Source organism: Chanodichthys erythropterus, chromosome 19 (assembly GCF_024489055.1).
Source record: "Chanodichthys erythropterus isolate Z2021 chromosome 19, ASM2448905v1, whole genome shotgun sequence".
Classification (NCBI taxonomy): domain Eukaryota; kingdom Metazoa; phylum Chordata; class Actinopteri; order Cypriniformes; family Xenocyprididae; genus Chanodichthys; species Chanodichthys erythropterus.
The window spans coordinates 25,865,737-25,883,405 of NC_090239.1; the positions used below are offsets into that span (position 1 = coordinate 25,865,737).

General features: G+C 36.0%; 2 protein-coding genes across 2 annotated transcripts; both read right to left on the reverse strand.

The window, feature by feature from the left end:
* Positions 1 to 298: 298 nt before the first annotated feature.
* On the reverse strand, positions 299 to 10,505 carry ppp4cb (protein phosphatase 4, catalytic subunit b). The gene is made up of 9 exons (XM_067369415.1): positions 10,367 to 10,505; positions 7,783 to 8,058; positions 7,638 to 7,689; positions 7,161 to 7,211; positions 3,557 to 3,658; positions 3,279 to 3,452; positions 3,049 to 3,175; positions 2,776 to 2,965; positions 299 to 1,377 (listed from the first exon to the last, which is right to left on the reverse strand). The coding sequence occupies exons 2-9, from the start codon at positions 7,878 to 7,880 to the stop codon at positions 1,248 to 1,250; spliced, it is 924 nt and encodes a 307-aa protein (XP_067225516.1). The 5' UTR covers positions 7,881 to 8,058; positions 10,367 to 10,505; the 3' UTR covers positions 299 to 1,247.
* Positions 10,506 to 11,239: 734 nt separating this feature from the next.
* Positions 11,240 to 17,529, reverse strand: si:ch211-136m16.8 (claspin). The gene is made up of 6 exons (XM_067369403.1): positions 17,164 to 17,529; positions 13,986 to 16,952; positions 13,161 to 13,362; positions 12,985 to 13,076; positions 12,065 to 12,153; positions 11,240 to 11,975 (listed from the first exon to the last, which is right to left on the reverse strand). Exons 1-6 carry the CDS (start codon positions 17,215 to 17,217, stop codon positions 11,912 to 11,914), a joined length of 3,468 nt encoding a protein of 1,155 aa, XP_067225504.1. The 5' UTR covers positions 17,218 to 17,529; the 3' UTR covers positions 11,240 to 11,911.
* Positions 17,530 to 17,669: the final 140 nt, after the last annotated feature.

The following is a 17,669-nucleotide window of genomic DNA, read 5'->3' on the forward strand; positions in this document are numbered from 1 at the left end:
CTCCGAGTAGAACGTCACGTGCTTATCTCGAAATTACGGTAATCAAATTACGTTGTGAAAGCAGCAGAAGTTCAAATGAACAGCATTTATTTTAAATAGAAATCTTTTGTAACAAATGTCTTTACTTTCACTTTTAGCCAATTTAATGCATCCTTGCTGATTGAAAATATTACTTAAATTTCTTACTGATCCCAAACTTTTGAACAATAGTATATATTGAATATGCTAAAATAAAATAAAAATGCATGAACTAAAATTGCATCTTTAAGATTCATTAACTAAGAGCAGAATACAGAAGCCGTTTTAAAATCACTTTTAGTGTTTCATATGATCACATTTGTTGAAGTTGTGTCTCAAAGTGATCCAAAACAGTTTATTTTTTACACACATTGTGCAACTCAAATTTTCAATTAGAACATTTTTTGGCAAATAAAGTGGATGAAATAACATCTGAGGAAAAACTGATGAAGAAAACCAGAAAAATCACATCTTAAATTCATACAAAAGTACATTTTATTTTCACAAATTAAAAATAAAAATCAACAATAAGTCCTATAGAGAGAGAACAGTCAAGAGGGAAAAAGCACATTTTCTAAATCCAGTTTGGTTTGTGTGTGTGGTGTTAATGTTTTCCAGTGTAGTTAATGTCCATATATATATCACTGCAGTGTCGGGCACTCAGCATCTGCAGTCGTTTCCTTCACAAAACTCAAAAGCTGTGAAACTGTGATGACTGGATGAAAACAGAAGACCGTAAACTATAATCAAAGCAGGAAATATGTCATACCCATTCTCTTACACATTTACAACTTACGTGAGAAGAGAATGTACAGGAAAAAAAAAAAAAAAAAAAAAAAATCCAACAACCTGCCGTTTCAAATCGCAGATTTCTGAGGAACACGTGAAACGCCACCTTCCACCTTCCCCTACTGCTATTCACATACATAATAAACGTCTACATCTACAGCATACAATGAGTCTGAGAGCAAGAGATTTCACAGCAGTGGGTGAGAATATAATGCCAATGTGTGTCTTGATGGCAAAGTGAAAGAATGTGAAAGTGGATGGAAAGAATAATAATAATAATAATAATAATAAAAAAAAAGGAATATTACAGAGAAAAAAAAAAAAAAGAAAAAAAAAAGCACAATTAAGACAGTTGGGCAGGGAAAGGGAAACAGAAATACAAGTACACACAGGGCACCACTTCCTGTTGAGAGTGCTTACATCCTAAGGACACAGGAAGCTTACAGGAAGTAGTCAGCAACTGGCTTTTTGGAGGGAATGCCTCTCGTTTCTTGTGGAGCAGCTTCGAATATGATGAATTCTTTCTGCAGGTGCTCGTCAAGCTCCAAGATTGCCGCCACATTACCACATCTGTGACAAAGAAAAGAGGACATCACTAGGTTAAATAATTTCCAATAATATTTTTGTGAAATATTATTATTATTATTTTTTTAATAATACCACTTACAGCAAAATTCTGTTGTGAATATTAATCTAATTATAAGTAACAGTTCCTGGTTCATTTCCAATTAGACATGACTGAAAAAATGACTTATGGTTCAGTGAGGGAGTCATTTGTGAAATGAACAGTTGTGAACGATTCACTGAGTCTGATTCAAACCACTAACTCATTAGATAGATACAGTTTTTTGCTGCTCAAGCAGATTTTGTTGTTGTGCAAATGCCATGTAAAGACATAACAAAAATCATATATGGACACGCACAAAGTCTTCCTGACTGGTGCAAATGTAGACTAGATTTAAAATAACTGATGTTGTTTATTGTTTGTATTTATTGTTAGTTAACTAAACCTAAAACCATAAAAGTGTTACTAGAAATAGAATAAACGTTAATTAAAAATAGAATTTTATTATTATTATTTTAGCTGTAACTATGGAAGCTGGTTTCAGCCATGAAATAAAAAAAAAAAGTAATTGACTTTATCTCACAATTCAGACTTTTTTTCTCAGAATTGCGATACATAAACTCACAATTGTTATCTCAGAATAGCGACTATCTCGTTTACTTCATAAGACGCAAAAAAAATTAAATATATAAAAAGGCAAAAAACTAAAACTAAAGCAATAAAAATTGTTGAAAAAAACACTAAAACCATATTTTTTTGTTTAAATAAAAACATTTAGTGAAAAAGTACAATAGAAAAAACTTTATTTCAGCTATTTCAACATTAGTTTTAACTTAATGTACTAAAAACAGTCAATATTAAAACAAAAAAAAAAAACATGAAAAGAAGACATATTAAGAAAAACTTGACAAAAATCACTAAAACTTTAGTAAAAAAAAAAAAAAAAGTTTGTTTTATTTTTATTTTAGTCAATTCAAAATATCAATAAAAAATATGATAAATTGGATGCCAAAAATAACAATTGTTTCCAATAAAAATGATACTTTATTTTATAGTTCACCCAAAAATGACAATTTTGTCATCATTTACTCATCCTTATGTTTCTCCAAACCTGTATGAATTTCTTTCTTCTTCACAAATGATATTTTAAAGAATGTTCAAATGACAAATAATGTTCAAATGTTCAAATGATCAAATGACAGTAGATATTGACTTCTATAGTATTTTTTCCTACTATGGAAGTCAATGGGGCCCATCAATGTTTGATTACCAGCATTCTTCTCAACAGAAGAAAGAAATTCATACAGGTTTGGAACAACTTGAGGGTGAGTAAAAGATGACAAAATGTCCATTTATTGGGTGAACTATCCCTTTAACTCTGCAGCTGTGTGACAAAACCCCACCTGTAGCAGTAATTCGGAGCAGACCACACAGTGAGAACAGTCTCGTTGAAGTGCCACTTGTAACCTTCCATGACAAGCTGGTGCGCCCTGCAAATCATGTCGATGTCGTTGGCGGCGTTGAACTGGGCCACAACGTCACTGCCGAACAGATATCCAGCACCTCGAGGACTAACGCCCCAGCCGGTGGTGTCTGAGTCAGACAGGGGATGCATTCATATAATGAGATGCTGATGATGGAGAACATCTCTGTGATATTCCAGAAATCAGAATTACCTTCAGGATCAGACCACAAAAGATCACACATGGGACCGTCATGAGGCACTTCCTGTTTCCTGTCGATGGTTCTGATCTGGTCCAGAGTCTGGATTGAGGGTGACAGGCCTCCGTGTACACAGAAGATCTGAGATGAAAAACAAACGTTGAGGGAACCTTGTTAAAGGGCTAGTTTACCCAAAAAATTAATGAACTATCACTTTAATTAACAAACGAACAAAAAGACTCACTTTGCCATCAATGATGGCGGAGAGGGACAGGTAGTCGAAGATCTCTGTGCAGTATCTCCATACCGTGACCGAGCCGTATTTTCTTAAACACTCATCGTAAAAGCCGTACACCTGTGTGATCTGTCTGGACTCGTGATTTCCCCGAATCAGGGTGATTCTGTCTGGATAACGCACCTGTGAGGAGCCATTACGATCCATTCATTAATTATGTCCAATTATAACAATGGCAAGCATCACATCTCTTTCCAGACGTCCTGTGAATAACACAGTGACAGTACCTTGAGGGCAAGAAGTAGCAGAAAGGTCTCAACACTGTAAAAGCCTCTGTCTACAAAATCTCCCATGAAGAGGTAGTTTGTTTCTGGAACGTCGCCTCCCACCTGAAGGAGAACAGATTTTCATACACAAATTTATTAAACAATTACTAATAGGTTAGGGAGCATATTCTAGTTAAATAACCAGTACACTTGTTTCCTAAATATGCAGCTAGCAGCATGTGATCAGTATCAGTAGAGTTTTATTTAATGCCATGTCAGCATCTGTGGCTATCTTCATGGCAAAAACTACATATGCACAAAAATAAAAGTAAAATCTTAAGGGATCTTACTACATAAAAATGTTTTCTACTTGCAAAACAAAGTTGGGTCTTCGCCTTTAAGCAATCTCGTATGACCTATACGACATCTGGTGAACACCACTCGTACCACACAATCTTGTTTTAATTTCATGTAATTTATTGTTTGTACACGTATCCCACTCTTCTTGCCACTTTTTTAATATATAATGATTGACAGTAGGTCTAAGGTCTGAGGGAGGAATCTGACATTCTTCTACATCCAGATTAATAGCCTCCTCTGCAGCGGCGTCAGCTCGCTCATTCCCTGAAAGCCCAACATGGCCTGGAAGCCAGCAGAAGATAGTGCTAAAGAATTGATTCTGTAAGTGGTCTACTTTGGTTAAAATGCAGTCCACCAAAGGATGATTAGGTTTTAAAAGCAACCATTGCTTAAAGACATGTTTTGGAGTCTGTTAAAATGATAAAATTCTTTTGTTGCGTCTTTTCAATATAATCCAAAGCTAAAAGTAAAGCACGTGCTTCAGCTGTGAAAACTGAGCATTGTTTTGAAATGTGGATTCCATAATGCTGTCGTCCAGTCACACCATGAACCATCCGTAAATATGGGTGAATGAAGGGAATTGACTCCTTGTGTCTAAATACTGCTGTGTATATACATCTGGGTGAGTCACTCCTTTCTTCTGAGGAGTCAAATACATATTGATAATAGGATTCTTTAAAGTCCAGGAAGGTAAAAACTGAAGTGTGTTTGATTTAAAGTGTTCAAGGTTAGATTTAAGTTTTCTAAATGCGGTTTAATATGAATACCAAAAGATCTGATGCTTTTAGGTTTGCTCTCATACAAGTGAATGTATTGGGGTTGAAAGACTGAAAAATAGGCTGGGTTATTTTTGTTTGCTTTTAGTTTGATGGCATATTGAAGTGATAGCTTCTGTCTGTTTTGAAGTGACGATTCATTGGATTCAAATGTACAAACTTTGCACTGGTTAAGCTCTGAATGCTCCCAAGGAAAGCCATAAACCCTGATGATGCACTGTGTCAAGCATCCATTTATATAATTTTCTAGCTTACGATTAAGTTAATAACTGCACCGCTGGTTTGATTCAAACTAAGGTTGTTTACACAACAACGGTGTCCTAAAACGTTTTTGAAAAGTTTCACATACAGACGACAATGCTGTCAAAATGATCCCGTTCACACAGATCTGAGAAAATGACTAAAGCCTGGGATACACCAAGCTGACTTCAAAGAACTAGCGGTGACAGAAACCAGCAAGTGTCTGGACCAAAAAGCTGTGCTTGAACACACAGCACAGACTACAGCTGACTGCAAACTAGCATGTGCTATCTGCACCTGCGTGTAAGGAATTACAATAGTTTATTTTCGTCATTCAAAAGGAGAAACTGAAACAAAGATATACGAGATATATGCAGATATGCAAAACAAACAAAGCAGTGCTTGCTTACCATTTTGAATATTAGTTATGTTGATAATTTGAATAATACTATGAAAATGATAACTTTGAAAATATTTGCATTTTGGAATCATGTAGTATAACATAACATTAGACTAGCTTTCTGTCTGTGCCATCTTGACATGCTCTCTGTCATCACTTTTGCTTTTATACTCGTGCACTGACTCGCTAAACTGAATATCCAATCAGAGATTCAATTCTCACAAATGACCCCGGCACCGATTCAACATGCTGAATAGGGCAAACTACCGCGACATGTGGAATACACCGCAAAAACTAGCCTGACAGATGCGCACCGATGACCTTTGAACCACTGTAATATGTGTGTGTGTGTATATATATATATATATATATGCATGCATGAAAAAGTATGTGAAAATGAGAATTATTTTAATAAAATAAGAGGGATAATAAAAAAATGCATGTTATTTTTTATTTAGTACTGTCCTGAGTAAGATATTTTACATAAAAGATGTTTGCATTTAGTTCACAAGACAAAACAATAGCTGAATTTATTAAAATAACCCCATTCATAAGTATGTGAACCGTTGATTCTCAATACTGTGTGTTACCTGATGATCTACGACTGTTTTTGTGTTTTGTGATGGTTGTCTCTTGTTTGTTCTGAGCAGTTAAACTGAGCTCTGTTCTTCAGAAAATTCCTCCAGCTCCTGCAGATTCATCAGTTTTCAAGCATTTTTGCATATTTGAACGCTTTCCAGCATTGGTTGTATGATTTTGACATTCATCTTTTCACACTGAGGACAACTGAAGGACTCAAACTCAACTATTAAAAAAGGTTCAAACATTCAAAGATGCTCCAGAAGGAAACACGATGCATTAAGAGCCGAGGGGTGAAAACTTGCTGGAAAGGGTTCAAATATGCAAAAATGCTTGAAAACTGATGAATCTGCAGGAACTGGAGGATTTTTCTGAAGAACAGAGCTCAGTTTAACTGCTCAGGACAAACAAGAGACTCATGAACAACCATCACAAAACATAAAAACAGTCGTGGATCATCAGGTAACCACACACAGTATTGAGAATCAATTGTTCACATACTTATGGAGTTATTTTAATAAATTCAGCTATTGTTTTGTCTTGTGAACTAAAGGCAAACATCTTTTATGTAAAATATCTTACTCAGGACAGTACTAAACAAAAAAATAACATGCATTTTTTATTATCCCTCTTATTTTATTAAAATAATTCTCATTTTCACAGATTCTGCAAGGGGTTCACATACTGTTTCATGCCACTGTATATATTACACTTCAAAGCAAATCTCAACTCTATGATTGCATATATTGTAACTATATTACTGCCCAGTGACATATTTAAAGTAGGATATATAGTACACCCAACTTTATCCGCATACATACAGTACATTCATGTAAAGCACATCTTGGTTGTGTGACAGACTGTTTCCTGTACATATGACAATAAACTCTTGAATCTTGATTATTTATATTGTTGCAAAATGTAAAATATATAGAGAGATAAGTATATCTAACTTTACCTGCATACATACAGTGCACTAACAATCAATAAAGCAATTTATTCTATATATCGCACATCTCAACAGCTTGATTGCTTGTATCAGCACAAAATATAAACTATATTATCGCCCAGCTCTAATCTGCTAAACGTGACACTGTGTAAAGCTGCTTTGAAATACTGTGTATTGTGAAAAGTGCCACACAAATAAAATTGACTTTTCGATGTGAAGCAATGCCCACTGGATAAAACAAACAAACAAAAAAACCCTTATTTACCATGCATCGCTTTATTATTTTGTATTTACTTTCCATGTAAAATAACTCAGACTTACCCTAAACAATTCCTTCAGGTCATAAAACTGTCCATGGATGTCACCGCACACCTGAAGAGAAGAAAACGCTAATTACTTCTCATATACATGATCAAAACATTTTCAATCTTTAAGAAATTACTTATTTTCTTCTGTGGAACATTAAAGATGATATTTTGAGAAATATATCTCTGTTTGTTTGGTGGAAGTTAATGGTCACCAAAAGTGTGATACTTCAAAATATCTTCTTTTGTGTTTTGCTGAAGAAAGTTCGGTAACACTTTACAATAAAGGTCCCATTACTTAATGCATTAACTAACATTAACATTGAGCAATTTATTTGTTATTGGCATGTGACTATTAAATTGTAACCATTTAGAAGTACTTTTCTTTGTTTGTTTTTTTATGTTAACTAATGTAGTTAATAATGTTAACACAAGGAACCTGCCTGTAAAGTGTTGCCAAAAACTCCTCCAAGTTTCTTTTGCGGATACTTACTGTTACCGGAGAGTCCACCCTCTGTACATTACTCTCTTCTACAAGAATCTCTCTGGAACACACACACATTGTTTTTGTATGAGCATATGATGAACATTAAAATGCTTGTAGAAGTGACAGATTGTTTTCTGCTGGTTGTAATCACCTGGCTTTGGCACAAAGAGCTTTGACCTCATTTTCCTTGATGAGCTCACACCTCCTCAGCTGGTCGATCTGTCTGTCCAGATCACTCATGTCACCCATGGCGGATCGCTGAGAGACCGTCAAGCTGTTTCCCCCTCACGAAACCAGTGAATACAGCTACTGTAGTACTAACAGTGTCTCTCTGTGCAATCCAAACACAGACACACGCAAACAGACACACACTCACACCGGATGATGAGATGTGGAGAGGTGGCGGGACGAATCTGGGCGCAACAAGCTGTTTGGAGAAAAGAAAACAGAAAAAAACAAACAAACAAACAAAAACACATTTTAATAAGGTCAGCAATAACTATACTTTATATTTCTCTTATTCCTGTGATGAAAAGGCAACTGTAAGTCAATCATAAATTAACCCAAAAACCTTAATTTATTAAAAACATATTAAAACAGCCCAAGAAACTTTCGCAACGACCTCGACAAATTTTTTTTATTTATAAATTTTTGAAAATTGGACAAAAAGACAAAGGCACAAGACTGTGAACTTAAAGGGTTAGTTCACCCAAAAATGAAAATTCAGTCATTTATTACTCACCCTCATGTCGTTCCACACCTGTAAGACCTTTGTTTGTCTTTGGAACACAAATTAAGATATTTTTGATGAAATCCGATGGCTCAGTGAGGCCTCTATTGCCAGCAATGTCATTGAACTTCAAGATCCAGAAAGATACTCAAAACATATTTAAATCAGTTCATGTGAGTACAGTGGTTCAAACTTAATATTATAAAGTGACAAATACTTTTTGTGCCCCCAATAAAACAAAATAATGACTTTTCTACAATATCTAGTGATGCCGATTTCAAAACACTGCTTCGAATCTTTCGCTTCGAATCAGTGATTTGGATCACATATTAAAATGCCAAACTGCTGAAATCATGTGACTGAATCGCGCAGAATCACTGATTCGAAACAAAAGATTCGAAGCAGTGTTTTGAAATCGGCCATCACTACATATCACTAAAAAGTCGTTAATTGTTTTTTTTTTGGCACACAAAAAGTTATCTTGTCGCTTTATAACATTAAGATTAAACCACTGAAGTCACATGAACTGATTTAAATATGTTTTGAGTATATTTCTGGAACTTGAGAAGTTCAATGACGCTGGCTATGCAGGCCTCACTGAGCCATCGGATTTCATCAAAAATATCTTAAACGACACGAGGGTGAGTAATTAATTAAATTATTTTCATTCTTGGGTGAACTAACCCTTTAACGGATTTAATGAGGGAAAAAAACTACAATCCCATGAAGCGTTCCAAATGATGGAGAAATATAAAACTATTGATTTAAAGATATTGGTTGTGTAGAGAGAAACAAATTTTGCAGAATCATGTGTAATGTAGTTTTTAATAGAAATTCTGCTGTCAAAAATGAAATAACGCAGACTGACGGCTTCAACAGAAGCATATCATCGATTAATAAACTCGTAGCTCACAGTAGGTCGATTTTTGAAGGTTTAAATTTATTAAAAATCAATTTCCATATAGACACGGTTGCGATCTTTTGCTTCAACCAATCGCGTACGTTGGAGGCGGGACGAGGGAGTGTTTGAAAACCTGTCTGACACTGTTAATTTGCCATTCCTTGTGGTGATAATAATGACGCAGAAATTACACACTTTAAATAGTTTTAAATTTAATTGGTAAGAAAAGCTTTAAATGGCCTCTAACCACGATTAAAACATTTGTCAACGCAAATGACGTCACATTATGACGGCATGAAGCAGAAAGACCCACACAACAGTTTGTGTACACAATGTTTTAATATAAGTTAGTCCGTTTAATTCGAGGTTAACAGTTATTTATAAAAGAAACAGGATTTCTGAGAACAGTTACAAATGTTTAAAGAGAACGAGTAAAATCTGAATATTTGGTTGTGATAAAAAATTAGTGAACAAGGTCAATAGCCTTTGGTAGAGAAACCTGCTGACAACAGCACAACTCAAGTTAAACAAGTTCTCATTTCACAGTCATACACGACCTTAATCAAAAGTCAAATGAATAAAACTAATCTAAAACTGTCACATTTTAATCATAATAGGAACAAAAATAAATCATAATAGGATGACAGTTCAATCTGGTGTCTACATTAGCCGAGCGTCGCCACAGCCATTTATAATAAAAGCTAAAAACATAATTTTAAAAATCGAAAGTCTTCCTATTACAGAACGTTGTCAAAATTATTAAAAAGTCAACATAACATGTAATAACTACTTAGCTCAGTTCGCTTAAGTTACCCAACATGATGGTGAATTAAACCGGCACAACTTTCCTAAAAACTCCCTGATGAATTTATAACCTCTATACAAATATGATAAACACACCACCCATAATTATTAGTCGTCATGATGTTCTGATGTCAAACTCGACCTCAATTTCCAGCCTCAATCCGGAATTAGCGTAGCTAACTAGCCTGAGCAGCTAAAGGCCTTAAAAAACGAGCGCATCTGCTCAAATACACGGCCAGTTTCTGCTTCCTTACCGCTTAAACCACAACAGAGTTCAACAAATATACGAGCGGCACCTACCTTTAATCACTCCGAACAGACCTGTAAAAAATAGAGCAATCTAAAGAATATAACGTCAGTTCGCTTTTTAGGGCTTCCACCCGGTTCGTCGGTCTTTTTCTTCCACCACCCTCTACCGGCGTCAAGCGCCTCCCTTTTGGAAAGCCAGACATATGTGACGTCTGCTGCTCCTGGTGGCGTAACTGACATATATGTGACTCTCTGCTGCCCTCTAGTGTCCGAGTGACATATGACAGCCAATGACTCTCTGCTGCCCTCTAGTGGCGCGCTGAATTATATGACAGCCATTGACTCAATTCAATTCAACTGAGCTTTATTGACATGACTATGGGATGACACAATGTTGCCAAAGCAATAAACATGTAACAGGTTATACAGGTATAGATAGATAAATAAATAAAAGGAAGGAAAAAACAAACAAACAAACAAAAAACATTGTAAATAAATACAGAGAGCAGTAATGACTCTCTGCTGCCCTCTAGTGGCGAAGTGATGTATCTGACAGCCAGAGACTTTCCAGCAAAATTAATTTTTTAACCTTACGCAATCGAAAAAAACAACTTCTGCCTTGATCAGTGTAATCAAAGACCATAATTGTATACATATTAAAGTATTTTTTCTTCATAATGATTGTCTATTTCATATATATATATATATATATATATATATATAAATAATGTAGGAAGAATTCAGATTCAAAAGCCTCTGAAATTTTCTTCTAAAATGAGCATTTTTATCATGCACGTATGTTTATGTTCAGTTATTTCACTTTAATGGCAATGAAAATTACCTCTTAATTGCCATTAAAGTGAAATTACTGAACCTAAACATATGAGCTTGATAAAAATGCTCATTTTAGAAGAAAATTTCAGATGGCACTTAGAGGCTTTTGCATCTGAAGTCTTATACATATATATATATATATGTGTGTATGATTTTTTTTCATCTTATTTTTATTCATTACTTAACACCTTATTCTAATACTAGTTTTTATTGTTATTTGTTTTATTGTACATTTTGTCTCTTTGTCATTGTTGTTTTATGTATAATGCTTAGTATACTGTTTACACACAATCACGCCAATCTTTGAACTGAAAATTTTAAATGGACTCTTTTCTGCCCTCTAGTGGAAAACTGACATACGTGACTGCCGGTGGCTCTCTGCTGCCACCTGGCGATAAGAAGGGATGACATTATTTGATACTACAGTCAGAAACTAAGTACTGAAATGAAAAAGTGCAAAAATGTTTATTGATATTTAGCTTACAAAAAAGCTTACTCATACTTTTTCCTCGAATATAAATAAATACAGACACAAATACAGACAAATAAGCTCAGTTAAACTGTTAAGAAAATGAAAAAAAAAAAAAACTTCTTACAAAATAACTGAAGAAAAATGAAATGTGCTACAGCTGCATACTTGTGCAATAGAATAATAGAATTTAGTTTTTTACAATATTTACCAGACTGCATAGAGCTTGAATAGGACTGACATATAAAAACAGGTGGAGAATGCATTAGAAAATCATGATGTAATGAAATGTATCACTCCTTAACAGGCTTTCTGAGTTTGCTTTTGAGTTCTGCCATCATCAAGGGACCGCCCAAGCTGCACAAAACAAAATAAAGAAAAAATGTTAGTTCTTTATTTGCGAATAACATGAAATAAAGAATTCAGACTGATATTTCAGGTCATACCCAGGATGCTTCGGGGGTGTCCATTTGGGTTTAGCTGCTGACGCTTGCTCTTGTTTGACAGAATCCTCTGTTACTGCAACTGACTTTAGCTGAGAAAGACACAGTTACACTACTACACATCTACACTTAAAATAACTACCTTGATACAAAAATGTTAGGCCTCTAAATTTAATATTTATGTAACTGAATTGTTTATCAAATTAGTGAATATCAAACTAGTAAACTTCATATGATGCACATTTGTCAGGCATACATACATGAAACAGGCAGGATTTCTATAATAGTACTAATAAAATTAATGTGTTTTAAATAAACAATAAACAGGTTTATATATTTATCATCAATAAATCCAATTTCTTTCAATCTCATGCAATCTCATGAATATTGCTTTTTCCACAGCTAGCCATATTTTACCCATGTTCATACCTTTTAACAGAATAAATTATTTGTCACAGTTAAGATATTTATGCTGATTCTAAGCAATTTAAATGAATGAAATTTTGATTTAAATAAAATTAAATAGATGCAAATAGTTAATAAACTATGGCATCATTTATTCAATGCAGAAATCTTGCTGTTTCTTACCCGTTTCATTCATGTGTGACTGACAAAATTCATATTAAAAGGGACAGTGAAAATTCTGTCATCATTTACTGACCGTCAGGTAGTTCCAAACATGTATGAATTTCTTTGTTCAGCTGAAGACAAAGGAAGATATTTGGGAGACTGTCTGAAACCAAGCAGATCTCGCCCCCCCTGACTACCATAGTAGGAAAAAGAAATGCTATGGTATTCAATGGGGGGCGAGATCTGTTTGGTTACTGACATTCTTCCAAATATCTTCCTTTGTCTTCAGCAGAAGAAAGAAATGTTTCCATGAGGACTCACACAGTTTGTGTGTCTATATATGTGTTATGTACCTGTGGATGCAGTGTGCGCTCTTCTTCTCCTCCTTCTCTCGCTTTCTTCCCAAACTCAGTTTTTCTCAGGACCGGCAGCCCTGCGCCCAGACCTAAATAAATGTATAATGGACTGATTTAATGTACTAATACAATTTTAATGCAGTTTTTCATTAAGGTTTTATTGAGGTAAGTACCTGGGAGTTTAAATCCAATCACCCCTTTACTTGGAACTGAGACTTCAGCTCTCGGAGCACACGGTGGAGGCTGAAGGAGAAGCGGTTCGACCGAGATCTTGTAAATGAGCCTTCTGGGGTCTTTAGGGGGACGAACTAGGGGATTCTTCACAGCAATTCTAGACTTCTGAATGGTAAAGTCCAAAGAAGAGTCCTCGAATGCCTATTGATGAAAAGTCGTGATAGGTTTAACTTTATCCATGATGAAGGAATTTCTATAATTCCTATAAATACTGTTGTTAATCATTGTCTGCTGTAATCATATTCATTATGTCTGTCATCATTTACCCAATCTCAAGTTGTTCCAAACCTGTGTGAATGTCTTCTGCTGAACACAAAAGAAGATATTTTGAAGAATATTTGTAACCAAACAGCTGATAGGCTCCATTGAATAATGATAAAAAAATACTATGGAAGTCAATGCGGTCCATCAACTGACATTCTTCAAAATATCTTCTTGTGTGTTCAGCAGAAGAAAGAAATTCATACAGGTTTGGAACAACTTGAAGGTGAGTAAATGATGACAGAATTTTCATTTTTGGGTGAACTGCCCCTTTAACTGAATAGATGATGTTTACTAACCACATAACTTGTATTATCTTATACTGTAGCTGTATATAACTGCCATATGGACATTACTTTGACACACTTATATGACTGATAACAGAATACTTCCTGAATCTTGCATTTTCTGTAAAGCTGCATTGAAAGTATTGTGAAAAGTGCTAGACATATAAACTTGAATATATTAGTAGAGATTTTACTCAACAAAATATTCAATATTACCTGTAGGTCCAAATCAGATTTTTCTTCCGTCTTCACCTCTGGAAGTTCTTTGCTCACTTGATCAAATCCTCTTTTCATCGCAAGTCTGCTGATTTCCATTAATTCTTCATGACTGCTCAACACTGTTTCTGCAGCAATGACTTTCTGTATCTGCTCATGACGTCCATCAGCTTCAGTTGTTTCACACTCTGGTGAACTTTCTTGCTCATGTTGTTTAACAACTTCACTACTTGTGTTTTCCACCTCCAATTCTATCTTACTGTCCATTGTCTCACCTAATAACTTCCTTTCTTCTTCAAGTACAAATGCATCAGCTGGCACTTGTAATTCAGGTCCTTGGTCTTCATCATTCTCAGTTTTCTCGTGATCATTCTGGTCAACAATATTTTTCTCCTTTTCATGTTCATCTGCAAGTTTAAAACCTCCAATGCTTTCTGTCTCTCCATTGTCCATCATGTGTGTCACCATTTCCTGTTCTACATCTTGTGCATAAAGCTCAGATTGGACATCTGTGTTATCTGGACCTTCTCTCTTCATTGCACACTTTTCATCCTCATGATTCGGATCGCATTCTTCATCGTTATCAACTATTTGTTCAATCTGGACAGTTTCATCCAACTCTTGTGCTGTTTCACTCTCCTTACACTCACTGTTTGCATCAACTCTTTCAGCTTGACCCTCATCAGATGAAATTGCTTCATTCTCAACCTTGTATCCTTTGCTTTCTGAGTCACATGACATGTTCCCTTCATGATCAGTCCCAGCACAAAGGTAAGTTTCTTGCTCATGATGTCCATCAGCTTCAGTTGTTTCACATTCTGGTGAACTAATATGTTGCTTATTTTGTTTAGCAACTTCCCTAATTGCGGTTTCCAGATCCATTTCTACCATACTTCCCATTGTCTCACCCAATAACTTCCTTTCTTCTTCCAGAACAAATGCACCAACAGACACACATTCTTCAGGTCCTTGATATTCTGCATCACCAAGATCTTCTGCTGAAAGTCCTGCTAAAGTTTCTGTTTCTTGTATTAAGTTATTTTCTGTTTCTATCATTTCCTTCAAGACTTGATTCATTACTTCTTCTACATACTCTAAAGCGGTCTTCGACACATCGGCATCCAGAGTCTCCTGCTTCTCAATACATTGCTCTGATTCCCCCTGCAGATCTAGTGTTTCCTCCAGAAACTCTGCTGGGCTCAAAGTCCTTGTTAATACAGGTTTCGCATCGGTTTGGTCCTCTGCAACATGCTCTATCTCTGCAGTTCCAGCGATTTCAGAAACGCCTGAATTTCCCAGTGATTCACTGAAAGTGTCCATTGTTTCTTGAGATGATTTGCATTCTCTTTCTGTGAACTCAAGAAGCTCATGTGTTTGAAAAGTGACATTTTTGGTGTTTGATGATTGACTTTGTGTCTCAAATGGTTCTGCTTCCTCATCTTCGGAACTGATATTTGTTTCCGTTGTTTCATCAATCGGCTCGGTTCTTAATTCAACATGTTCTTTAAGTGGGAACTTGGTTTTGTCTATTTCCGGATGTGTCTGACTTTCTGTTGCACCCAAGGATTCGATTGGAGTTTCAATGTCTTGTTCAATCTCAACAGCTTCCTCCACTGCTTTCTGTGTCTCAGGATGCTCAACAGAGCGTGCGACAAAAGTTTCTCTTTCTGTTTGCTCTTCTGCAAGACTTTGGGGCTCACGTAGGTTAGTTTTGATCTCCTCTGAACATCCCAAAGCAGGCTCTGCCAATGCAGTCTCTGGCCCTCTCCTCAATTCTCCAGGGAACTCGCAAACAATCAGATCTGAAAACATGCCATCAGGTTTAATGTCCACCACAGGCAATCCAGTTCCTGTTTCTGAAGTATTTTCTGGAGTATCCTGTTTTGAATCCAGCTGCAGGGTGTCTTCTGATGTATTAACGGTTTCAAAAAACTCATCCAATACTGAAGTCATTTTCAGTTCCGTTTCATTGTCTGATACGTTTTTTTCAGATATTTCTTCGGAAACTCTTTGCAGTGTTTTCACTGACTCCAGTAACCCAGATTTAGTCATGTCTTGTTCACTTTCAGTTCCACCCCTAGCTCCAGGAATCATCTCTTCAACCTCATTTTTAGACAATTCAGCAATTTCATCAAAATATTTTTCCATTTCTTTCAGATCTTTAGGCTTTGAAAGTCTGTCAGTTTCCTCTGAAGAACATTCCAGCTCTGGTAGCAAATCTTGCACTTGTGACTGGATTCTTTGGTCTTCATTTTTCTCCTGGTCCTTTTCATCAAAACGACATTCATCTGCATGTTTAAAACCCCCAATGCATTCTGTCTCTCCATGGTCCATCATGTTTATCTCTTTTTCCTGTTCTACATCTTGTCCATAAATCTCAGATTGAACAGTAACATCTGCATTATCTGGATCTTCTCTCTTCTTTGAACACTTTTCATTCTCACGTTTCTGATCACATTCTTCATTGTCACCATGTTTTTGTTCTCTTTTGTTCTCTGTTTCATTCTCCTTACACTCACTGTTTGCATTAGCCTGACCCTCAAAGGATGAAACTGCTTCTTCCTCAACATCGCCACTCTTGCGTCCCTCGCTTTCTGAATCACCTGAAACTCTCTCTCCATGATCGGTCGCAGCTGACCACACTGCACAATAGTAAGCTTGTTTTCTTGTGGTGACAACTTGAAGTTGATCATTTTTGTCATCCTTTACCACATCAGTGTTTTCCCATGGTACCGAGGCCACTTGCACTCTGTATTCAGGCGGGGAACACTTGACATCTGCTGTACTTTTGTCATTTTGATTATCGTTTTTGTCTTCATTCTCACTATTATTTGCCTTTACTTCTCTGTTAATCTTGTTTCCTGTGCTTTTCAAGTCAACGTCATCTAATCTGGAAAGAACACTTTGGTTTCCTTCATCTGTGACTTCCGGTCTGAGGTATCTTGCAACAGCCCCTGACAGATAACCCTAAATGATCAAAACATTGAAACACATGACTCACTTGAAGATGTGACTCATCAAGAGACATAAGTGATATAAAATCGTTTTGAAGTATTGTACATACAGAATAATCATTCTATAGCATACACACTAATCCTAATCACAGACATTAACCATCATTATTCACAACTTAATCAGTGAAACTCATTGATTACAAAAGAGCAGAGCATTTACTCACCCAAACAGTCCAAATAGTGCGACCAAAGCGGTTCGAGCTTTCAGGAGCATCCATATCCGATTAAATGAAAAATTATGAAGTGCAGACAGACCAATGAAGCTCCCACGAAGTTTAATTTGCAAATGTTTCTTCACAACATTGAGACCACTACAGACACGTCTCCTTTTTGTAAGGTAAATCCTTTAAGATAAGTTATATGGTTACTGACCGACGGAGTTCGCATTTGTTTAGTTCTTAATGCTCTTACGTCCAAAGTTTTAATGAGGAAGACGCGCTGTGTGAAGCTGCCTTAACATCAGCCAACGCACGAGCATAACACTCACACGGAGCTGGTTTGTGGTGAGAAAAACATCAGAGTCATTGGGCCTGTCATGTCCAACCACACACCATTTCGTCGAACACTTCTCTAAATCTACCGGCTGTGTGTCAAATCCTAATGAGTTGCCTAAATAGACGGCAGGCGCGTTGTGCATTTTTGTGTGTTACTGGCAGTGCGTGCAGTATTT